Raw genomic sequence first — 25,698 nt, forward strand, 5'->3', positions numbered from 1 at the left:
AATCTTTAATTTCAGTTTTGAAATAAACAGAGAAAAATGATAGAGAAAATGATACATTGAAATTCTCAGATTACGGTACAACATGCATTGACTTGGTGCTATCAGACACCCCCCCCCCCCCCAAAAAAAAAAAAAAAAAAAAAGAAACAAACAAAGAAACAACAACAATGATCAACAAAATCAAACAAAGGCAAGTGCTGCTGGCATACAATGCAGCCACTAATTTATACATAATAATCTCATAGTCACTATCATATATATATATATATCATATATAGGCTTACATTAGCCTGTCCTTGTGCTGAATAACAAATGTAAATTACATGTAGCATGCAGTAGAAATGTAGCACTCAAAAGTCAGTTGAATCAGTTTCAATGTGTTGCCAGATGACAGGCGATAAGAAACAGACATTACACAGTGAATAACTTAATGAGAAATTCTCACACAGATATAATGTGTTATACTAAATCTGATAGTGTAACTGACCACTTCACTTTCAGCTCATATGTACCCAAAGATGGCCTCTGTGGTCGCTGTCTTGTGGCCACCGTTGTCATGTTCACGACATGTAACAGTACAAGTCATGTTGGGTGTGAAGAGGAAGTTGAGAAATGAACTTGCTATAAGCCTGTTTGTGGTTCAGCGACACTGTTTCACACTACAGATTATTTCTTCAGTTAGATCTCTTCCATACCGTTGATTACAGCCTGCTACATTCTTTGGCAAGAAAGGCATGGTGTTCTTTGTCAAACTACCCTCAATACTATGTTATTCACGTGATGTTCCAGTCTTTCTAGTTATTAATATAGCCTACAGTTATAGTCCTTAAACAACTGGGACGTGTTTCGTCACTTGTTTTCTTTGCTGACGCATACAGGCAAGGACATATAGTAATCAGCACCTGGAGTGTATGTGATAGATGAAAAGCACAGACTTCCAAATCTTAAACTAATGTAAAAGCTATTTTGAAATTATGACTGATTTCTCTTGTCAAAAAAGACATATCCACTCGGTCCATCATGGTCCACACTGCACCACTGTGAGTCAAAGTGCAGCTAACAACAGGACTGCATAGAGGAGAAGCACCATTGTTACTCAAAAGATGAATGTAGCCGCTAAATGTAGCCACACATTCTGTTTTCTTTCTTTCTAAAGCACTTCCTAATCTCTGGTTTTGATTGTGCTTATATAAATATCAACTTTCCAACACTTCAAAATGCTTCATCCCACAAACGCATCACAGACAGATGTACGGCTTATTGTCCAGTACTACCACCCGTGCGTTTTACCATACTGAAAGGACTCTAGGTGAAGTTAAGAGGCACCCACAAAAGCTAATAACAACGACAGCTTACATTGTCTATGTACAGTTACAGTATTTGTTCATTCTTGGACAACTTTATACCTCGGCATCAGAAACAGACTTTTCTTTGCTCCGACTGGTGACCATTGAGTTTGTGTAGGTATAAGAGCGAGAGACCTCCTCCTGGAAGGCAGTCTCCAGTACATTCAGGATGGATTTGCGGACTTTATCTTTGAAATCTTGGCCCATGAACACATACAGCAGCGGGTTCAGGCAGCTGTTGAGAAAGGCCAGACTGGTTGCTATAGGAACTCCGATAGTGGTGACATGGTCTAATATTTCACTTGCATGAGTAGCCATGTGATTTACCAGCTCAATTAGAGCCATGATGTGATAAGGAGCCCAGCACAGGAAAAAAGTGGTGATAACAGCAGCAATGATCTTAAAGGGGCGACTGGACTGGCTGGCCAGGGTGCGGTTTCTCCTGAGACGATGGATTATTACTGCATAACAGGAGACAATGACAGTGAAGGGGACAACAAATCCCAGCAGGAAGCGGGTGATGGTCATGGCCTGATGACGAAACTGTCGTAGCTGGTTCACAGACGGTGTTTCATAATCATCAGAAAATGCAAAGTTGTTGAAGCAGTTAATGATGTCGTCATTATTATATGATGGTCCAGTGTCCCTGAAGATGAAGTATGGAGCGCTGAGAATCAGAGCCAGGACCCAAACACCCAGACTGACACAGGACGCCTTGCGTACACTCCGATGGTTCTGCGCCCAGACGGGCCACACCACAGACACACACCTGTCCACGCTGATCACCACCAGGATGTAGACACTGGCAAACATGTTCAGAAAGCTTATAGTGCTGTTCAATTTGCACATGAACTTGCCGAAAGGCCAGTGGAAATCCATAGCTGTGTACGTCACACTCAGGGGCAGGAATGCTGTGAAGAGGAAGTCGGCCACAGCAAGGTTGAGGAACCAAACTGTGTTCACTGTTTTCTTCATCTTGAAGCCGGTCACCCAGATAACCACTCCATTCCCGAGCACACCAAGAATGAAGGCCAGGCAGTATACAATGAGAGACATGGTGTTGAGGGACTGTCTCAGCTCGGCATGCTCGTCCTTATAGTCATACTCGTCCTCGTCATCATACAAAGTGCCATTTCTTCCAGTTCCATCTGTTGTATTCATGTGATAGAAAGGGGTAGCGGTCAATAGCTCCATCATTGTCGAGAGACCTGCAATAAAAACAAGAAATAAATATGAACCTGTTTTATTTTGCCTAGAGGTCAACAACCATCAACAATGTTCAACCTAAATGTTTTTTCTTTTTTCTATTTAAAGATATTCTCTCAAATGTCCATGTGTTGTGCACATGGTTTGAACTGTGGGGCACCACAGAAGACATTACCACAAATCTTAACCAGAAAATTTCCCAACTTTCTGTGATAGTTAGTGGCGTAACAGTAAGATGAACAAATCTGAAACTACTACTGTACGTCTTGCACAACAAGCACATGCACACATTTTCCCTCTGAACAAACGGAACGGAATCTGATGAGCAAAAGCTTTTGCAAAGTTATGATCAGAGCGGAACCACAGTCAGCTCAGCAAAGCCTCTGGAAGCTTTCTCACGCGCTGTGCTGTGCATAGGCTTAATTAAGAGTTTTACGATTTGCGCTGTTAATTGCTCAAGAAAACCTTCGTCTTCCTCAAAAACTCTTTGAAACCAAGCGGTTGAAATTCCAGTCTAATAAGTTTTCCCCAGTTTGCTGGAGCCTTCTTCAGATGTTTCCATCGGCCGCTTCTTCTTCGCAGTTTGGTGTGATACACCGAGTTCAGGCTTATCATAACGGGCACAGTACCTTTCTCAAAGCGCCGGTCCGATGAGGATGAGGATGTGTCCGCTGCAAAGGCGACACCGGTCAAGTCTGACTCGTCTGCGGGAATTGCGGAGTCCTGATCCCGGACTCCTTAAATATGTGACGTCATCGCTCGCATCGAGGCGGGACCTCGGGCGACTCGCATCCCCCTCATTTGAGGACCATTGAACTTCTTGCACTACACACTATGGCTGTTTATGTACTGCTGTTCATGAACAGTGTTAGAACATTTTCTAAAAGTTTAAGGTTGACTGAAAGATGAGTTACATGAATGCATACAGTCTGAGGATGCAGTGTGTATAATTCACTCGAGCCCCTGCACTGACAAAGTGCTACATGCTGCTGTTTCAGTACTGGCTCTTATCTGCATGTGTGCTGCTCTGCTGCTAATATGGAATCTGACACAAAAATCTTGCAGGGACACGTCTTCTTCGAATGCTGCATGATAGAGCCTTTGTCCTTTGGGAAACTCCACAAGTAAAAACACCAAGTCACCAAACAACTAAACGCATAAATTGTGGGTTGTTGGGGATGACTACCTGAGAAAGAGTGGAGCTGTGACTTGCTCACCAGTGATCCTGCTGCGTAATGTGTTTTTCTCTGTGTGGGTTGAGCTCATGTTTGCTTGAGGTTAAGTGTAATAGCTCTGTGTTGACTGTGTGAATCGACATCTGGACATGTAGGTTACATATTTTTAATGTCCCGTCTCTTCACCCTGCACTGCTTATACAAAAGTCACAGCAGCATCTGTCGATAATTTAGGGTTGCCTTGCAGTTTTATGAAATAGCAGGCTACTCCCTCTGTGCCACTGTCCATTAGAAGCAGGACACATGACTGTGGTGCCTCTGTTGAATTAAACCTGCAAACAAAATAGAAGAAAAATCCATCTTTTTCTATAACATGAATATGAATCAGTTTAGGGACAATTTCACAGCAGTCAGCTATCTGCCTATACTCCTACTTATCTGCATCATCTTTTGCACTTTTAACCACATCTGTTTTTGTAAATTTTGTTACACATCTGAAGTGCAGTTGCTGTATATGATATATTAGAGAAGTATATTTGGAAAATATGATACAAGTTGGAATTTTAAGCAAGCAAATACACAGCTGCAAAGTATCCAAACAGTCCATATGCAACATGGTTTTGTACTTGCAGCGTAGTCATTTTCTATAGTTAATTGAAACAAATTTTTGCATGCACTCCAGAGTTAAAAAAAGGAACTTGGGATAAGGATGGGATGTTTCTGGTCACTGAGGAACACTCATTACACTGAACCATGCATGCATTCCTGAAACATTTGACATTTACAGTGTATGCCAAAAGGTGCATAAGTGTACGAATCACTACAGAACTGGCAAACGACCGCAGACCTGACTGCAAACTTTAAACAAAAGAGAATTCTTATACACACCCTCAAGCAAATCTAAGCTGTAATTCCCAGCAATTTCATCTTCTAAACCAGCTTGGTACATTCCTGCTGCTGTAGTACTTCAAATATATCCCAGTCAAGTTCTCTGAGTCTCGAAGAAATGGAACTCAAATCTGTTCCAAGACCTTTCAATAACACGGACCAACAGATTAGCTGAATAAAAATGTTATTTTGAACAAATAAAAGGTCAAAACAGATGATGTAATGAAATGCCCTGACATGCTGAAATTTCATGCAGTGAACTGTTTTTTGATGTTTAAATGATCACATGTGGAAGTAGAAAAATGGGCGGAAATGCAACACAACAGGAGATTATAAAAACTGTAAAATAGAATAATAAGAGCAAGATGGAGGCATGAACGTGGGGGAGTTTTGGCTGGAGACACAATCATTTTCATTTCCCTGGAGTGTGTAGCCCTACCTTTCAGTGGGGAAAAACATTTCATCTGAGTTTAAGTTTATGGTCATAGTTCCTCCCACATGGTTCCTCTTTACTCTTGGTGTTGCTGCCCCACTACCCACACATTTGTACATCTGTGTGAGATGGTTGTGAGTTCATTCTTTTTTGGCAGAATTTTCTGTGGAAAATTATATTTCTTTGCATTTGATGTGTAAAAACACTAAGTTGAAGCAACCATACGAGCATGCAAGATAAATGTGAGTCAGTTTGACAGCCTTGAACAGCATCTCAATACACAAAACCCTAACCCTAACCCCCTAACCCTAACCCTTTATCAACAAGAATTAAAGAGATGCTCAAAAGCACATGGCTAAAATCTTTCACAAAGGTTGAAAACATCTGGTTTCTTATATTTAAATATAGTTAGTTGGCGATAATCATTTTAATTCTGGAGACAGAACTTGTCAAGTTGAAGTACTTTTGACACTTAGGCCTACAGCGGCTAAAAACTGACATAACTATATATTTCTGTATTACGATGAATACTTGCACCACTGAAAAAAGAGGTAAATAAAATTCTAAATATCTACATCTAAGGATTTCATAATAATCAGTCAAACAATCAGACAAAGAAGGATCTTCATGGTGATGGTGGCTTTGAAGATCTAAACCACAATGGCTGTTCACACAATGAAGCACAGCGAGGCTCAAAACTTTGAACTGATCAGATTCTCACAGTCAGAGCTGCTCGAACCTGCCCAACCTTAAAACTGAATCCCCTGCTAATGTACACACACACCACACAGGAACTATGTCCTGCCAAAAATCCAGATGTGAGGGGGAGGAAGTAAGCAAAGAGAGGGGAAAAGAGAGAGAGAGAGAGTGTGAAAGAGTGAGAGACGCTATAAGTCTGTGTATGTGTCTGAGTCTCTGCGTGAGATCAGAGCAACTCCCTTACTCGAGTGTGTAGGAGGACTTGTGTTATCGTTGTTTTTTTTTCTGGATACATAAATATTCAGCATTTGAATCCCCACTGAGCGATATTTTACACCAGGTCCAAAAACAATTCATTCTAAGTGCAGGAAACAGTTTAAAATAAGCTGACCCAGTTAACTTCATGACTCGCTTCAAAGCTGCAGTGAACGGCTCCATTTGTCCAACACTAAATGACTTTACTCTTTTAGCTGAAGTCTAGACAGTATGACTACTTTGTTGAATTTGGTTATGATCCCATTGAGCAATACATCCTCCACTTTTCACTTCTTTGCTAAAATGTGTGTGTTTTTATTTATTTATTTTTTTTGCTGTATAGTTTTGCAACAGAACTTAAAGGCAGAGCATTTTGCTGCTGTCTGTAGGGGATATTAATAGCTATCCCAAGGCTATAGTTTGAGGGAAGCCTTCAGAGCCCAGGGCTTGCCAGAGTTCTTGATTTACCAACCAAACGTGCAATTATGTGTGTGCTGCACAAATACCAATTTGGGTGTGTAAAACAACTAGTGGAGGTTTAAAGGGAATTTAGTTTTAGCAGAGGGTGATATATGCAGTTGGAGTTTGGGGGGTTTATTTATTAAAACAGCTGGGAGGGTGGGCGAGCAACCTGAAAGACACAACTAACATTTGTATGTCTGCATGTGGAACAGTCAAGTCCTAATGACATACTCCATCTCCCAGCGTCACTGTTACACACCCAGTATTTTTCGTCGCTGCAGAGTGCACAACACTGTGAGCTCACAGCATTTGTAAATCCTTTGTGAAACAGTGGCTAACTAACTGTTGTGTTGAAACTTCTAGGCTCCAGTAACGCTGTCACAAAGACACAAATAGTGGGAATCTGCTGTGTCCTGAAACCTCAAAGGTTTGTTGATCTTGTTGCGGTGCTGACTGGAAATCAAACCCTTGTCTCACGGGTGTGGAGAGGTCAGGAATTTTGTTTTTCAAGTCAAAACCGGTGCCAGCGTCTTTTGCTCCTATGGCTCAGTGACAGTTTTTTTCCATGAAATACACCACACACAGGGGAAAAAAAAAGCTGAACCTCAATAACCTAAACCACTTCCTTACATTCGTCCCTACTTTCAACCACAACGCCTGGTCCCCCTCGGCAGACCTAAGGGATATGAATAATCAGCCTGGGCAGCAGACAGCAAACAAGCCTGGCAATGCAGAATTCATACAGTTTGACACAGTGCTCTCTCTGTGTGTCCAAGGGTATTTTGAGGCATGGAATGGGATTAGGGGAAGCGGAACTTGTTAAACAGGGAGCACCAGATGGGCAAATCAGAGGAGGTTTTGATCCTTTCCATATATTGCAACTAAGGGTTAGGGTGGCAAATACTGGAATTGTTGTGGTGCTGGTCGTTGTTTGAAGGTCAATGACGGTTTTACATTGAGAGACGGCAGCAACGTATTTATCTAGATTCTCAGTTGGTCCAGCTGATCACATCCCAGATGCTTTTGTGCAGATGTGCAACTATACAGGCATCTGGGTGTCATATGTGAGTCTATCAAAGACATTTCTGAGCAATTAGCTCAAGGACTCTCAGGGAATTTTAATGATTTTGGCAATTTAGTTTTCTCTAATAAATGCGACTGAAATGTCCTTTAGCCTGTTTACTATTGAAAACTTAATGAAAATGTATCACTATGGTACACTGGAGGTCTCGTGAAAATCTGTGCACAACAAGTGAGCAAACACAAGATCACAGCCGTGAACAAATCTGCGACCTGAGACGTTTTTATCTTTACAGAGCGTGAGCTTCTCAGAAGAAAGTGCCAAGTTGTTGCACTTGTTTACAATCAAAGCATACAAGCAATGATATGCAGGTTGCAAAACGAATGAGGCAGACGGCGTGTGTGCCACACAGTAATGTGGGGGAGAACTTGCCTGTGCGAGATGGGAATGCGTTATATTTTAGCCTTAAGTGTATAATCACAGGCTTTGGTTAAATGTACCCTCACATTTAAATGTTTCTCTGTCTGGTGCTGATAAACACCTATGCTCATACATGAGTAACAGAGCCTTGTACCTCGTAGTACGTCTCCGTCCTGAAACTTTGACTCAGCAATGAGTTTTGCAATGTCGAAACAGGCAGAGTGCTGATTTCCTTTATGTCCTACCCAAACCAGGGACGTAGAGGAAAAAGATACATGAGTTTTCCAAACTGCTTTCCATCGTGAATTTCAAAACACGATTGTAAAATGAAGCTGTAGTACAAAATTCTGCTTCACAGGTCATTCTTTTTCTTGTAACTTATTTAAATTGTGTATATGGCTCCTAAACTTGCACAGTTGTGTAAAATGTATCAGTAATGTCAATATGAATTATTTGTGTGTGTGTAAATTCCCAAATTGGGGTCAATAAAGAAGCAGTCTAAAGTCTAAAGTCTAAAGTATGGTACAGGAAGATGAAACTGCTCTGAGCATGTAGAAATACCAACACTTTCATATCATGTTTTGCAACACAGAATACCTGCTGCATTTTTTCCAGAGAGCAGCTGGTTGATAAGCAGATAGCCTGATATGAGAAGCCTGAGCAGAACAGTAAAATACTGCTTTTTCTGCTTTTTTTTTTTTTTTTAATTGGTACTCTGAATGTTGAAAAATGGCACACTTGCAATAGCACAATTTTAGTCAATTTTCCCCCAAGTCTTACTCAACATCCACTGGGTAGAATGTCACTTTGTGGTTTATTTGAAGGCAGTACACGTCATATCCAGCATGTGATTGTAAAACCCTGATTCCAAAAAGAGTTAAGACCCTGTGTAAAACATAAATAAAACAGCAGGTAATAATTTGCTAATCCTTTTTGACATTATACTCAATTGAAAACAGTACAAAGACAATATATTTCATGTTTGACCTCATCAGCTTCATTGATTTTTGTAAAAATCTGATGTGTTTCAAAGTTGGGACAGGAGCAACTAAAGACTGGGAAAGATGTGGAATGCTCCAAAAACACCTGTTTGGATCATTCCACAGGTAAACAGGTTCATTGGTAACAGGTGATAGTATCATGATTGGGTCTGAAAGGACATCCTGGAAAAACTCAGTCGTTCACAAGCAAGGATGGAGCGAGGTTCACCACTTTGTGAACACATGATTGTATTAAGGAGATTACTGCATGGGCTCAGGAACACTTTGTAAAACCGTTATCTGCAAACACAGTTTGTTTGAAAATGATTACATTCTGTTTTTATTGATGTTTTAACATTGCTAAGTGTTGTTGTAACAAATCATTAACATCATGACACACTTACATAAAGAATGTACTGACACGGTGAGATTCGTGATCTTAAGTGTAGAGAGAAATTACCTAAATCATACATAACAACATTAAGAAATAAAAAAGATACAGTATGTGTTGACTGAATGCGTACTGATGAAGGGGACTTCCAAATGTCAGTATTTACAATTCAGATTGTTTTCCCGTCGAAGCTGTTGGAGTTATTTTCACAGTAATGACTTGAAATGTTTTTTTTTCTTTGTCTTTTACAGCTTACTGTCCACTAAACCTAGTGTTCTGGGGAAATGTAACACAGTGTTCAAGGCGTGCATACCTCAGACCTTGAGTAAAAGAAGATAAGAGGACTAAAATACCTGAAACTAAGAGGGTGAGGGTAATTAATCTGCCGGTGATACAGACAGAAGGCATGAAGCTTCTCCCTCTGATTCTCCTTGGAGGGCAGGTACAGAACAGAATTTATATTTACTGTAAAACATCTGATTAAGGGGCATCAAATGTCTCATGTTATTATGATGCACTATAAATGCAAATACACTGCTAACATCATTTTCTCTGTCACTTCTTTATTCTTACTTTCTATCATTTACAGTTGCCCTGAAAGGCGATGGCAAGATTGTTGGAGGTCATGATTGCCTAAACAATTCTGTGCCCCACCAACTGTCTCTGTTTGCTGGGTACAACTCCTGTGGTGGGACTCTTCTGTCTGAAGTGTGGGTGACCTCTGCTGCGCACTGCAAACCGAAGTAGGCGAGACAAGCGCTAACCTCCAGCCGCTGGTTAACACTGATGGATTTATATTGTGTTTGGAAACTTAAAATCTGGCTTTTTCATGGTGGTTTTCCCTTAAGCTCGGAAGCAGTGAGAACACACAATAACCTTAGAGATGGCTTTATTTCTTCCGGGTCAAATGTTGAGGTTCGGCTAGGAGAGAACGACATCTGGGAACATGAGCGGACCGATCAGGACATTATGTCCGCCAAGTTTATCTGCCAACCTGACTACAACTCCCAGACACAGGACAGTGATATCATGCTGATCATGCTGAGTCGACCTGCCACCCTGAACAGATACGTAGGCCCTGCTACACTTCCTTCAAAGTGTACCGGTGAGAAGACAATGTGCCAGAGCTCTGAGTTACTTAGTAGTAGTTGTAAACTAGAAACACTGTGTTAGAAGCTCTTTTTAAAAACATAGATACATACTCTTTTTCCATGTCCCCATAGCCAGAGTCATCGTCCAGGGTGTGGGTCGTCGGGGGCCCCCGCCCACGACTGCCACCCATAGCATCTTTTTGTGTCTTTTCCAGCGAGGTACCCTGATAAATTGCAGTGCTTGGATGCCCCTCTCCTGAGTGATGACACATGCTTTAATCCATGTCCTTTCCAAATTACATGATCTGTGCTGGCTATCTGGACGGAGGGAAGGACTCCTGTCAGGTCATATAGAGGTCATGGGTGGTGTTTCTGCATCTTGGAATAAAGGGTCTACAAGTAAAAAAAAAACCAACCTCATCTGTTTTCTCTTCACAGTGACTCCAGGGGACCCATGATGTGTGATGGGGAACTCCAGGGAGTTGTGTCTTGGGGGCATGGCTGCACTCTGAGAAACAAGCCGGGGGTGTATGCAAAAATTTGCAATTACATGTCTTGGATCAAGGACACCATGGCACCTGGCTGAGCAGAAGAGATATTAAAGTCAACTATATGATGTGCTCTGTGTGTGTGTGTGTGTGTGTGTGTGTGTGTGTGTGTGTGTGTGTGTGTGTGTGTGTGTGTGTGTGTGTGTGTGTGGTGTGTGTGTGTGTGTGTGTGTGTGTGTGTGTGGTGTATAGAGGTATGTTAGTGTTTCCTCTGAAAGAATGACAGAAGTATCTAAGAAAAACTACTGCTAACACACACACACACACACACACACACACACACACACACACACACACACATACAGGTGACTGCTTCCACAAGAACCCAGACTTTACACAACAGTAAAATGACAGACAGGTGTTTTACTCCATGGGTGTCTAAAATTAGTAAGTGTGTTGTGTGTGTTTTTGAGAAGCCACTTGTGCTCAATAAAGTAATTCATAGCTTTAGTAAGTGTGACTGTAAATCAAAATGGAGAGTATCAAAGAGTATAATATGGTGTGTAACATAGCTGCCTCCCATGCTGTCACAGTGTTTGGCTCTACGAGCTCTGACTCAGAATGACTTTACAGTGAATGTGCAGACATGTTTCTTGCTCAAGGATTCCTCAGTGGAACACAGAAGAGTTGAGGAATGAACCTGACATTTACAGTCAGCCGGCAGTAAATCACTATGGCAAAAAAAAAAAGAGAAATGCTGCTACACTGCTCTCTGTGGGCTGAAACTATAAAACATGTAGCACACTCTGGCCACACTCCATAATCACTGATTATGGAGCAGTGCTACATATGTGGTACTTAGGCAGTTGACTATCTAGTAACTTTTTTAGTTGTAGCTCATCAGATTACCATTAGAGTTCCATGATGTAGTGTTTGGGCATGTTGGCACAGGTAATGTTTTTAATGAATATATAAATGCAGGTGAACATCATCAAGCAGATTTTTAAGGCCCTAAAGGAGTTACTAATGCCCTGCTAGTGACACTGCTCTCCTTGTGGAGCAGCATCAGGTGCACATATGAGAATACTTGATCACAAAATCCCCACATGATTTAAGTGGCTGCTTGGGTGTGGCAGAAAGCGGAGGAGTGACTCACCAGGCATTTGCTTGACCACTGAATAAAGACCTAACGAGGTTTCTGAGGACTCAAACGCTATGTACAATAAATAGCTCTCGACTCTATGAAGCATGCAGGATGCTGCACTTTTTTTTTTTTTTTTTTTTTAAACATGGTTTTGGATAGGATGTTGATTCTGGCAACACAGACCATGTCCATGTTTTCAAGCCTACAGAATTCCACAATCCATATTTACGAGCTACTTCGAAGTTATGGCAGCTTGGTAAAAGAGTCTCTCAGCTTCTTCAGTGTCCTTTACAGTACATGTAATTGATGTGGCCACAGACTAATGCAGCTTATCCCAAAGCAATGATTAGCCAGGGACATGTCAGATGAAACCAGCAGTTTAGCCTTGACCTTTTCATAAAAACTGAGCTATAAAAAGGAAAGAGAAGCGAAGCAAAATAGTTGATTGACTCAGTAATAATTGAATAATGTAGTATGTGAAAAGATTCAATAAAATACTCCACACAGACATAAATATAATATTTAATGGAGGAAAGAGAACATATTGGAAATGATGACATAAATGTGACAGCACAATAGCAAAGAAGCACATCATTTGCATCCATTGAATTAACTTTCCATATATTGAGTCACATATGACAAGCTGGAACAGCTGGTACAGCACAGTTGATGTCTTATAGTACAATACTGCAGGAAACAGTTAAAGGACTCTCATGAACTAGCATGTGAAACGTGAGGCTGCATCTGCAAAACAAAGATTATCTACAGCTGCAAAGCACATTAATGGAAACAAACAGTTCACATGGAGAATCCCCACATATAATAACATATCCAGTAAGTCAAGCCCGTTCTCCGTCCCCTGCACACATTGGCTGGCACGGCCTCCATACGTGACATCAGCCGCCTGGTGGCTTCTATTTGGGTCTGACATAGAGTGTGTTGATGGCTCAGGCCAGCTCCTGTGGCTAAGGGTGTGGACCCTCATGAGCGGTCAACAGATTCCCCTGTAAAGAAACTCTCCAGGGATGTAATCATGGTTAAGTTGGGACAGTGGCAGCAACTCAGTCAACCAGAAGGGGCAGCTTCAGTCCTCTGAAGTCAGAGATTAGTAGTAAAGAGACATGACTTCCATTAACTCTGAGCTTTGATTTCACTCCTACTACACTTCACAACAGAGAAGACTAACCTCACTTCCTCCCTACGTCCTACTACTGCACTACCGCTCTGGTTTTTTGACTTTTGTAGTTTCAGATAGGAGCCAGCAGAGGGCAACGTCCAACTTGTGTACAAGCTTGATTGCAGCTTCTGGAGTTACTAATCTTTTCTCTGTGATGTGATTGAACACTTTCACGTTCTGTTCAATGGACGCGCAGTTTCCAGCAAAATGGAACCGAACAGGGTTTCACTGTCTTCAACTGAATGTTTCTGCACAGCGACCTGTACACATGTACGCTGCGGCTGATCGGGCAATGAAATAAATATGAATATGAAAAATAAATTAAACGAAAAATAAAATAAAATAAATTAAAATGGCGTAAATGAAATAGGTCCAGGTTAATGTTAGGTCTGAGGTAGGCTTAGGCTGGCTGTAAGAGGCAAACTGTGGTCAATGTAAGAGGGGACCCCAGAAGTCCTCCCCCAGCTTCCAAACGGATGAGTTAATTTATTCAAAGTTCAAACAATGAGAAAATGTACAAAAACATGGTCAAACATTGATCTCCGCTGTGTCTATTTTAGGTTTTAGGTACTTTTTTTTTTTTTTTTTAACAGTCTCTATGGCAAAAGGGGAAAACAAAGCAGCCGTACGCACCCCGCACACTCGAGTCCGCAGCCAGCGGACCACCGCCTTGCTCCTGACGCACGGCTGAGTCAGCGGGGGCGCGCGTAATTGATAATTCCCAAGACATAAAAAGCGCGCACATGGCTCCATCCCCATCCCTTCTTCAACCTAGAAGCCTATAAAACCAACAAACTTCACGCCAAGCCGCCAAACAAGAGAAACACCGAGTGGATGTCTCGCAAATTTAAAGCCAGGGGAACTTGACATCAGGTAGGGTTAAAAATAAGCAACGTTGTCATGTGTTTAGTTACGTTTTTATTCCTGATTTGCTGACGAATGTATTCGTAAAGTCATATACACAATGCAACTGAATTTGAATTGTTATAGAGACAGGTTGTCACTTAAATAAATATGTATTTCTATGGAGTCATGCCCATTCATCAACGTTGATGTGATTGATAGAAATATACTTAAGAACAGATATCAGATTTCTGCCAGCAGTAAGATGCCTGGTGCTTTTTATGTATCACATTTATACCCATTCTTCTATTTATTCATTATTTAATAGTTAATTGTCAACTGATTAGCACAAGTGTTGCTTCTTGCTTTATATAGCGACTTTTTTGCAGTATTTTGATTGTGAAAGATTGCTTATAATCTTAAATGTCTCAAATATCATATAAATAAGATTTCATCGAATAAATTTAAATCTATAAAATTTTTATATTATATATTTTATATTTTATATAAAATATTATTTATTTTATATAAATTTAAAGTAAAACAATAGGTAAGAAAACAATCAGTTATTTCTTTTCCACTCACAGTGGCCTGCATGTTGTTATTGCTAAATCACCTGAATCATTGCATGTGTTTGTATACAATCGGGCGCAGTTGTCTTGGATAAAGTCTTGGTACCCAGGATTTTAAAAATGATAGACTGCAGTTGAAATGTTTTTTTGCCTGCTAGCTGTACTATTTTCCAACATATAAAAACTTAACATGTCTTACAACAGTCCCCATAAAACAACTAATTCCTTTTAATACACCCTTTTTCCAAACCACAGTGAGTGTCTGAGTACATTTTTAGCATGTAGGAATCCATCCTTAATGCATGCACAAGCCATAACTAACATGTGGTGTCTGCATGTCTCTTAGGTAAAGAAACACAATGGAGCTGAAACCTTTATTGAAGAAGCTGGGCTCAATAATCCGCGCCATCCTCACATTCCTCTTTGCTCTGCTGGTTCTGGGTGTGATGGTGTGGGCCTATGTTAAGGGTTTCCAGCTGGTCACCTCCATGTATGGAATCATCTCCTTTGGCTTTTATGGACTGCTCCTCTCCCTCCACCTGTTGGTCCAGAGCTTCTTCGCCTTCGTTGAGCACCGGCGAATGAAAGCTCGTACAGATCCGTGCACCTTTACCAAAACCATCGGCTTCACAATATCGGCTTACCAGGAGGACCCTGTTTATTTGAGGGAGTGCCTCAACTCCATCAGGGCGCTCAAGTATCCTCCTGAGCTGCTGCGCATCATCATGGTGGTGGATGGGAACACAGATGATGACCGATATATGATGGACATGTTCAGAGAGGTGTTTGCTGACCAGAACCCTGGCTGTTATGTGTGGAGGAACAACTACCACACATGGGACCCCACCCAGGCCCAGAAGGATGTGGAAATGGCTACAGAAATGGACCCACAAGGGGATGTTGATTATATTATGGGAGAGGATCCACAGAGAAAAGATGTAGAGCACTTGATCCAGAGCAAGAGGTGTGTGTGCATCATGCAGAAGTGGGGCGGCAAGCGGGAGGTGATGTACACAGCCTTTAAAGCGCTTGGGCCGTCAGTTGACTATATACAGGTACCTATTTTTCTTTCAGAATTTATATTCCTGAAGATAAGATAATTTTAAGAAAAGAAAATTACAGCGTGGCACATCTGTGATGACATCACTTGCTATCTCCTCCCCCAGGTGTGTGACTCGGACACGAAGCTGGACCCTTTGGCCACTGTGGAGCTGTGTAAAGTGTTGGAGAGCAACCCCAAGTATGGTGCTGTGGGAGGAGATGTGATGATCCTTAACCTGAAGGAATCTTACATCAGCTTCATGAGCAGTCTTAGGTACTGGATGGCTTTCAACATTGAGAGGTCCTGCCAGTCCTTCTTCAACTGTGTGTCCTGCATAAGTGGTCCTTTGGGTAAGGAACTAAATTTTTCCTGTGAGGTCGATCATAGTAGTGATTAGACATATCAAGCAGTGGTATTCATGACTTTCATGCACTGCTGTAACTCATTGTAACTAATATGTCTTTTGTAATTGCTCCATGAAGGTCTATACAGGAACGATCTCCTCCAGCAATTTCTGGAGTCCTGGTACAATCAGAAGTTTTTGGGAACTCACTGCACGTTTGGTGATGACAGACATCTTACCAACCGTATGCTGAGCATGGGCTATGCTACAAAGTAAGAGGCTTGTCAATATTGTGCACACACAACATCAGCCACAGTTATTTTGTTGAGTCTCACAGATCTCATTTTTGTCATTCAGGTACACAGCCCGCTCCAAGTGCTACACGGAGACGCCTGGTCAGTTTCTGCGCTGGCTCAACCAGCAGACTCGCTGGACAAAATCTTACTTCCGCGAGTGGCTCTACAATGCAATGTGGTGGCACAAGCACCACCTCTGGATGACTTACGAGTCCATTGTCTCAGGCATTTTCCCCTTCTTTGTCACCGCCACCATCATCCAGCTGTTCTGGACAGGCACGCTGTGGGACCTCCTCTGGATCCTGTGTTGCATCCAGCTGATTGGGCTTGTGAAAGCTGCGTACGCCTGCATCCTGCGCAGAGACATGGTGATGGTGTTTATGTCCCTCTACTCAGTTCTGTACATGACCAGCTTGCTGCCTGCTAAGTACTTTGCCATTCTCACCATGAACAAAAGCAGCTGGGGGACATCAGGCAGGCGTAAAATTGTGGGCAACTACATGCCCCTCCTCCCTCTGTCAGTATGGGCAGCCATCTTATTAGGTGGGCTTGGTTACACAATCTACAAGGAGAGTCAACTGGACTGGTTAAGTCCAGCAAAGGTGATGGAGACCAAGTTTCTTATTTTTGGCTGTGTGGCCTACACGTGCTACTGGCTGTTAATGATATTCCTGTACTGGGTGTGGTTCCGCAGGTTATGTAGGAAACGTTCCCAAAGTTACAAAGTCAGCGTGTAGGTCCGCAGTGAAGAACTAAGAGAAGGAAGATAATTTATTTCAATTCAACCACTGACCTTATTTTTGTTCAGTTGATTTAACTTATTTATTTTGCCTCACATTTCAGTGAGGGATGGACAGGAGCTTTTCATGCAGCTGCTAAACCAAGTTCCAAAAATAAATAAATAAATATTGGTAATGTTGATGAAATGCATGACTCCCATATTAAATAGAGTTTTAAAAAAAATATCACTAATATATATATGAGGACAAAAGTTTGATTCATATAGAGATGCTGTTGCACAATAAGTGAAATTGTACTGAGGGCTGTTGGCTCTTGTACCTCTCAGGTTTCTCTTTGTCAAATTATGATGGCAGAGATGACCGTCCATCGCATATTTATTTGTCATATCTGAAAATTGGAAATGTGCTCTCTAAATCACATTTTTTTGTATTTAAGGGTGTGGGTAATGGATCTTGGGTTATGTGTATGTAGATTTAACAACACATAGAACTCCACTTACGGATGCTGGACTGTGTCAGTTTAGTGACCATTACTTCACCACTGTTGTTGTTATTGCACTGGATCCTTGATGGCACTTACTGCAGTGTTGCAGACCTACTTGAAAATACAGAAAATGGCAGTGATAGTATTGCACAATGGAAAAAAATGTGCAAGCAGAAAACAAGAAACTGTACCTCTCTGAGAAAACCAAACAATGATAATGACGCTGTGGCTGAGGACTGAAACATGGAGTCACTTAACTCAAACCAGAAACGATGGGGAATGAAGTTTCTTTTAGTCTTGTATTGTAATAAGTTTTTACATATGTTTTCTAAGCAGCACAGTTTTTGTAATGACTGGAAATTGTCTGAAAATGTGAAGAAAATGATGATTTTGGGAACTTGTAGAAAAAAATGAAAAAATAAAATATTTTTCTATTGTGTACAATTTTGTTTCCTTTGGATCAAAATCACATTATTGACAGAGAGCAACAGTAAACTTTACTTGGTAAATCAGTGCTATCACAAAGGGAGGCACAGTCACTGACTGCATGGCAAAATAAAACATGACCTCGAATTAGGCTTCATGCTACACACCAGCAGACTGAACATAAGATAACATCTTCTGTGTTAGCCTTAGCATAGCTGCCAATATTAGTGGGACCCCGGCCTGGCATTGAATGCCCAGGTTGTACAGAATCACAGGCACAATCATGACTGTACTGATGACGCTAAATGACAAGGAACTCCCAGTGCAACATAAACTTGTTGCAAAGTGCTCCCAGACTATTAAATCAGAAGGAAAAAGGTTTCCATGTGTGACTAGATAGCTGTGTCTGTTTCCACAGAAAGCAGAGTTCTGTCCATCTGTAACTTCACTATGCCTGAGATGCAAATTTAGTTGGTAACACAAGCATTGATGTAAATAGGAAGAGTGAAATGACTAAAGGTTGTGTCACTGTGACAGAGTGAAAGCTTTCCCTGAGGTGTTGGAGGCTTCTGCACCTGGCTGAGGAGTGGGAGTGTGGACAGATCACCCCATTTTCAACATTTTAGATGCAGCCTCATGGCTTTTTACCTATCCTTTTTTGTTCTTGTTTCCTAATAACTTTGCTTGAATATTTGTGTCCAGTATATTCTATTTGTGAACGTTTGTATACGGAGCACCTATGAACAAGGTAACTTCACAGTTATATGAGCTGTGTGGGACGACAGCTTTTTAATGGCCTTCAAGTGAATGATCTGATATTATGAGGAGCTGCGATCTTTGCTTTACATTGAAACATTTTGAAATAACACATCACATAACACAGCTCTTGCTTATTGCTTTGTAGGGAGCAGTAAAAGTGCACAGGGAGTGACAGCCTGTTTTGTAGTATTAACAAATGATTATGGAGCTGTCTGTCAATTGTGAGGAGGGAGCAGCGCTGCCACAGTCCCACTGACAATCAATAGTATGCAGGGCCTAAATAAACAGGGAAATCTTTACGTTCAGTACAAAAAAACCATAAATAACCTGATCATAAATAAGGTGTTCCCAGTTGCACAAACGTCAAAGTGGCTCTTGACTATACAGATCAACACCTAAGAGCATTTTTTTCAAATGTCAAGTGCACCGTTGTCAGCCATCTTTACTTTTCTGGGCTGAGGATAATGGATCTGCACATTCTGATGTTAGGCGTGGATGAGGTGGAAATTCTATGTGAACAAGTACAGATGTATGGGACTAAAACGCAAAATAAGGATTACATAATCAATTAGAGGAGAGGTGCTTGAATATGATCTCTTATATAATATTATCGAGCAATGAGTCCATGAAAGCACACACTCACAAGGACATTGAACTTCTGTTCATCACTATTCTGTTGGCAAGTGCTCATTAAATGCACGATGCTGTGCTAATAATAATAATAAGAATAATAATAATAATAATAATAATAATAATAATAATAATAATAATAATAAACTTGAATTACTGCATGTAACACCTTTAATACACAAAATGCAATTCAAAGTGCAAAACATTTTGGCCACTCCGCTGTACAGACTTTCACATGAGGACTTACAGAAGGAGGAGAACCAGCGCCACCCAAAGAAGTCCAATAAGAAAGGTAGAAAACAGCCATTTCAGGACTGACCGACAGATACCCACTGACTGTCTACATGGGCATTCAGGTTGAAAATACAACGCAGAAAGACTCCAGAATTAAATCAATCATTAATCAGTCATTTTCTGTTTGGCACCTGTGAGTGGCCAGGAAACAGCAGACAACAGTGTTCATATTACAAAGTAATCAGGAATGTGTGCTTGCATGCATTTGATTGGTAAGAGCCAAACTTTGAGTAAGATTCTATTTTTTTGCTGGACAGCGCTGTGTTTCCCGCTGAAACCCTCTGTGTCAGCGCCCTCAATGTCTCAGTCAGGATAGACACAAGTGTGAACTCGTGGTTCCTCAACCTTTTTGACTTAACGCTAAAAAAAAAAAAGAAGCTGTGACTGCATTTCACTTCCACTAAAGAGACATTTCTGCTCCAAACTTTCTTTTAAGTGATATTGTTTGTGGCCAAAAGGTCCAATTATCCAGTATTTCAAATATTTCATATTTTTTCTTCTTTTCTCCCTCATCAACCATGTCATGACCTGTCAGATTCATCTTGTGGCCCTTTGGAAATAACCCCACCCTTAGGTTTGGAACCACTGAACATAACAACAGAATTGTATAAAAAGCCATTAAAACTAGCTCTACATCGACCAGCTACAGTGCTATTTATAAAGCAATGCATCAACCTCAACAACCTGATAAAGTCATCAATAATAATATATCCGTCACAAGTACCATTTTTTCTGCATAGTACTTTTACATTTTACACTTCAAGTACTGTACATTTTATTGATCATACTTCTTGCACATATGGGCACACAATATCAGCAAACAGAAGACATTAAAGAGTACACAGAAATACCAGAATACACCAAAAATAACCTCACAAAAATAAATTTGTGGTTTTGTGTTGGAGTACAGCCTTTGTAACCTCTATCTCTTTCAGGCTACTGTTTAAATTCCAACTGATAAAGGCACAAAGGAGTTCTTAAACCGACTGAACATAACATACAAGTGAAAGATGGGAATACTTCTTCCCCATCGGCACAGCATTCTCCTGCATCTAAGTGTATCAAGATGTTAACTGAGGCTAATTTAAGTGAGCTGTTTCTACTTAACGCAGCTGATGGAAGCCAAACTGAAACTTGTCAGGAACTAACAAATCCTAATCTGTGTTTGTTATTGTCTAATAATGATAATCTCTGATCTCCACTGCCACTTAGCTGTTGTGCAATACCAGTGAAGGATTTTACAACAGTAAATGTTGACTCGATGACCACAAGACCACTGGCATCATCAGGAAACACTTCCCATACTACGCAACAGACACTATCTGCCAGACTCTCCATCAGATAGGCAGTGAGTCAGGGCCTCTGATGGTGGTTAAAACAACTGTAGGTCGCAGACATGATTATTTTCTCACATGAGTAAAAGTGCCTGGATTTCCTCAAGAGTATAGCATCAACATTACTCATTAGATTTCACAGTGATACCCCGTGTTTGGTCTCTCATAGCAACACATCTGCCATGTATACTCTGTCCAAGGTGTAATCTGTGGATATCAGAGCTCTTGTGTGATTTACTACAAAAAAAAATCAGTTTCTGTTCAGCTAGAGAGCCTTAATGAGTCAGAGAAAGGAGAGAAATGGAATTAAAAAAGTTCTGGGAGCTAACCAAGAGTCTGACGAAGCCAAACATCACTTCCCCTCATGTCTGTTTTCAATTAGCCTGTCCTCCCCCACCCTGTCTGGACCTCCCTCCCTTACATCAGGAAGGAGGAACAGTTTCAGCTGGCACACATGTAGGGGTGCACGTTTGATCTGTTACAAATGGGAAGGAGAAGGATATGGACCACAAAGCGCTGCGTTGCCTTCAGCACCAAACTCCTTTTGGTCTCATTCCATCGCAGCAGCTCACGTTGTCTTCGAGGAAGCTGTAATTTGCAAAGGATGAGGTGAACTTTTTTCAGACTGCACAAACTCATCCAGAACATGTCGAAAGCACCACAGTGGTTATGATTCTGACTTAATACCTCCCAATTAATACAACATGATATGTAGAGATATGTGAAAGACTGCCAACACTGTGGTGGATAAGGGGAAATTATTTTTATGAGTCATTATAATGTGTCCAATATATCATTATGAATAATTACATGTTTTGCTGTACACAACACAACACAATAAAAATCCATCCAACAAGTTGGTTTTCACTTTTTTGTTGTTGTGGCCTGTGGTTGCCATTACCAATCCAGTACGTTCCACTTTAGATTTATGATCTGCATATTATTATTTTCCTTGTACTCCTGTCTGTACAGTGAAAAAACTCTAAATGGGGTTGAGATGAGAGCATGGGCCAATACACAGAATAAGACTGGAGAACTCTGTTGGATCATTTAGTTATTTCTGGCACACAGTATTTGGACAAATTAAGCTGAGGGTGTTTCCTCAATGTGCAGAGACAGCTTTCATCTGACGACCTCAGGGTCAGCTGCAGCGTGCACACTCATACTGGTGGAGCTGCCATCATTTACTGGAACTTGCGCAAAAACACGTAGTTTGAAGCTGCATACCAGTGGACACCAATCAGAGCCACAACTTTGCCCAAACGTTTTGAAGTCACTGTCTGGAGTAATCAGTGACAAAAATGTCACGTTGTTTTTGCGTTGAAACTGTAGATCCCCTTTGGGCTTGTCTGAGTCATTTTTTTATGCTGGATTGTCACGAAACTGAGCATCTTCTCCCAAATTTTGTCAAAAATGTTTCCGGTCATGAAATGTTTAATGAAATATAGATGAGATTAGACATTATGAAGTTTGCTCCCTTTGGTGTAATTTTTTAAATTTGTGAATTACTGCACAGATAAGATATATTGTTACATTAACCTCAGTGTAATTTAAAAAACTGCCAGATTGGATCAGTTATTTCCCTGACATGTAATCAGAATCTGATCATGTCTCCCTGAGATACACCCGAGGCAGAAACACAACAGGGTAACGATTATGTCATCACTCATATTTGCCAAAGGTCAGCTCTGGTGAAAATAAACTAATGGGGCCAATTGACATAATAACAGCATTTTCTGCAAGAGAATAGCTTATTCACAGTGTTCAAAAGTGTTTTCAAATTATGATAAATTGGAACTAAACAAGCAAATAAGTGGGCGATGATTAGACAGTGATGGGTGTACAGTATTATAAACAGGAATGAGAGCCTCAAACGGTTCAAAGTTGCACGAATAGAAAAGGAATTGCACCTTTTATACACAGAAAATTATGAAAGAAAGAAAAGATAGATGGCTCTGTCAACAGTGTCGGTCGACAAGGGGTCAGTGGTACGATGGATAAGAGAGACGGGTCAGCTCAGCAGACAGAGCACTACTCACAATAACAGCACTGGTCACATGAAGATAAAATAAGATGAGGAAAAAAGATGAAATGAGTGGAATGAGATAAATAAAATAATGTGAAAATAAGATTTTGTGCATAGGGGTAAAATGACAAAAAAGATACAGAAGTAGTACCACTATATAAACATATATGAATATACCATACGCATACACTATATAAAAATATGATGCATAAAGTAAATGATGCTTGTAGTCTCCGGGGAGCTCCTCTCAGTTTCATATTACCTCCATAGGAGAGAAAATGTGTAAAAGACTCTGTCTAAAAGCAGCAGCTGAATATAATCCAGAAAAAACCACAGAAGTCATTCAGATACCGTTTCACATCCATACAGTTTACATTTCCTGCTGTAAGGCTTGTCACAATGCATCATTGGTTGCCTTGGCAACTAAGCAACTCAGCGGAAAAAAATACAAGCAATCTGCCCACGAAATGACAAGTTAAGTGTTGAGTCATGTCTGACTATATTTAGATACTCCACAAGCTCTTTATAAGACTCGCAGATGCCAGTCGCTCCTCACATTGTGTTTTCTCCACAAGGACCAGCCAAGGAGAATTACCACAGGTTTCACAGATGGTCGGCAAAACTGATGTTTGAGCTGTTTAAAGGTCATGATCTTCATCGACAACCTCACTGCACCTTTTATGCAGTTTGTGTTGATTCGCCCCAATTTCGGCCTACGAGCTGTGCAAATTTTAGCTGTAAGCGAGCAAGCTAACGGACACTGACTGAGCGTGTCGATGCCTCCTCTGACTCTCACCAGGACCTCCAGGTCTTTCTGTTACTTTCTCCCATTTCTGTACCTTTATGAAGTAGATTCGTGAAGATGAATTTCACTCAAGTTGAAATGTTTTCTTCAGTTTGTGAGGTGAATTCACATCTTACCTCATGTCTTTCCATTGACTCTGTATGCAATCGTGCTGCATCAGTAATACAGAGTTAACATGCTGATGGTAAGCAGGTATAAAAATGCTGACTGTCTAGGTTTAGTGTGTTAGCGTGTTGATATTAACTAATTGTCCAAAAAAACTAAAACAAAAACAAAATACTAATAGACAACTTGACCTGAGTCCTCTGGGGACCATGAATGTTTGTATAAAATTTCATGGCAAGTCATCTAAGCGACTGATATTACATTCTCTCGACTCCAGCGGTGACACCAGGCTACAAAAAAATCCAAGAAACTGAGGATATTTTATGGGCTGCTCAGTATATTTAAACAGACTACTTTCAGGCCAATAATGTTGAGGTAGGAGTTGGGTGGGTGGTACTTTGAGGCAACATGGACTCATGAATTCATATTTTCTAAACTCCCAGGTGAGGCCTTAGATGGGACTTTTCATTTTTGGGGATTTTTCATGACATGGTCTTGGAGAGGGATTCTTTGATTTTGTGTTTTATCTCTATCAGTCCTTTTTCTCTTTTACTAAGACTGTGTCTGAGTTGTCTGGTATCTCCCTCTTGTACCTGGAACCACCAACCACAGTTACAGTCTGTTGCCCGGCAGTTATCAGAACAAAACAGGAAGTTCTTAGCAACTATGTAACTATTAAGAAAGAAGTAAAACACTTTGTAGCAGAGCATTCGTCAATAACGTGATTGTTCCCTGTTTGTCTAATTTACTCCCTATTAAAGTGCACAAGCTCTAAACACACTGTTCTCTTCCCTCTGTGGGGACTTACTGACTGCATGTGAGCTCATTCTTAAGGCTAAATAAAACAAATACATTTGGCACAGTAGGTCAAATATGTTTCTGGCCATAGCACATGTAATTTATTGACATAGAGTCGTAACAAAGTCGTAAACAATTTCCCTTAAGATCTAAATATTGCATGAATCTGTAGTGAATCTTAATAATTTTGCCCTGATAAAAAGTGACATTTGCACAACTTGGTTTTATCAGTACATCTTATCTCTGCATGTTATCTATGTGAGGCTTTAGTTCTGGATAAATGAAAAACAGAGATGGTACATGTGATGTTTTGGTTTGATTTGACCAGAAAAACAGAGACATTTATACAATGTAATGTAGTACTATCCAACAGCCCTACAACTAGTGCTTTATCAAACTTAAACTGTCCAATCTGTGACATTCAATTACTCTGTATGCAACTGATTAAGCATCATTCACACTGTTTCTCAGAAATAGCAAAGACCATGAATAGGCTGATGAGTTAAAGGTGCAATCTAAAACATGAACAAACTGGGGTCCTCTGGTGATCAAATATTTCAACAAGATTGGTGAAAAGTGAGGCAGCAGAGGCCCAGACTTTTATGTTTCCACTCACTTTATTCGTATTGCTTTTAGCTTTATGTGTCAGTCTGCCTGATTAGTTTAACTTTAACACAGTGAGGGGTTACATATAGCAGATATAAACATTCATCAGAAAATGTTTGATATACTTCTAGCAACATTTCAAATCTCCACAAAGTCTTTAAGATAGATAAGATGTAAGATATGAGTTTATTTCCCTCAGCTCTCCCCATTCATAGCAGCCAGCAGAGTTCCATGTGATTATGAACACGTCTGTGTGAATACATGTGATCTTGAGTACTTTTGTGTTTGTAAGTGTGACAGAGTGTAAGTCACACTGACCTGAAGCAACCAGCTGAAGCACGCCACTCCTTTTTTGGAGGAGAGGAAAAGTAGACAATCACTAAAAGAAGTAATGTTGTGCTTAAGAATGCTTAAGAAAA

At 40.6% G+C, this 25,698-nt stretch overlaps 3 protein-coding genes across 3 annotated transcripts; 2 read left to right on the top strand and 1 right to left on the bottom strand.

Moving 5' to 3' along the window:
- Positions 1–405: 405 nt before the first annotated feature.
- Positions 406–3,249, bottom strand: fpr1 (formyl peptide receptor 1). The gene is made up of 2 exons (XM_076737096.1): positions 3,182–3,249; positions 406–2,554 (listed from the first exon to the last, which is right to left on the bottom strand). Exon 2 carries the CDS (start codon positions 2,541–2,543, stop codon positions 1,401–1,403), a length of 1,143 nt encoding a protein of 380 aa, XP_076593211.1. The 5' UTR covers positions 2,544–2,554; positions 3,182–3,249; the 3' UTR covers positions 406–1,400.
- A 2,322-nt stretch (positions 3,250–5,571) lies between these two features.
- prss1 (serine protease 1) lies at positions 5,572–10,953 on the top strand. The gene is given in 7 exon segments (XM_076736719.1): positions 5,572–5,599; positions 6,828–6,953; positions 9,866–10,019; positions 10,158–10,426; positions 10,583–10,663; positions 10,666–10,723; positions 10,806–10,953. Coding segments are annotated over 7 exon segments (864 nt in total).
- A 3,997-nt stretch (positions 10,954–14,950) lies between these two features.
- Positions 14,951–17,009, top strand: has1 (hyaluronan synthase 1). The gene is made up of 4 exons (XM_076737794.1): positions 14,951–15,646; positions 15,758–15,983; positions 16,116–16,248; positions 16,334–17,009. The coding sequence occupies exons 1-4, from the start codon at positions 14,951–14,953 to the stop codon at positions 17,007–17,009; spliced, it is 1,731 nt and encodes a 576-aa protein (XP_076593909.1).
- Positions 17,010–25,698: the final 8,689 nt, after the last annotated feature.

The sequence above is a fragment of the Chaetodon auriga genome, chromosome 8, assembly GCF_051107435.1.
Source record: "Chaetodon auriga isolate fChaAug3 chromosome 8, fChaAug3.hap1, whole genome shotgun sequence".
NCBI lineage: Eukaryota > Metazoa > Chordata > Actinopteri > Chaetodontiformes > Chaetodontidae > Chaetodon > Chaetodon auriga.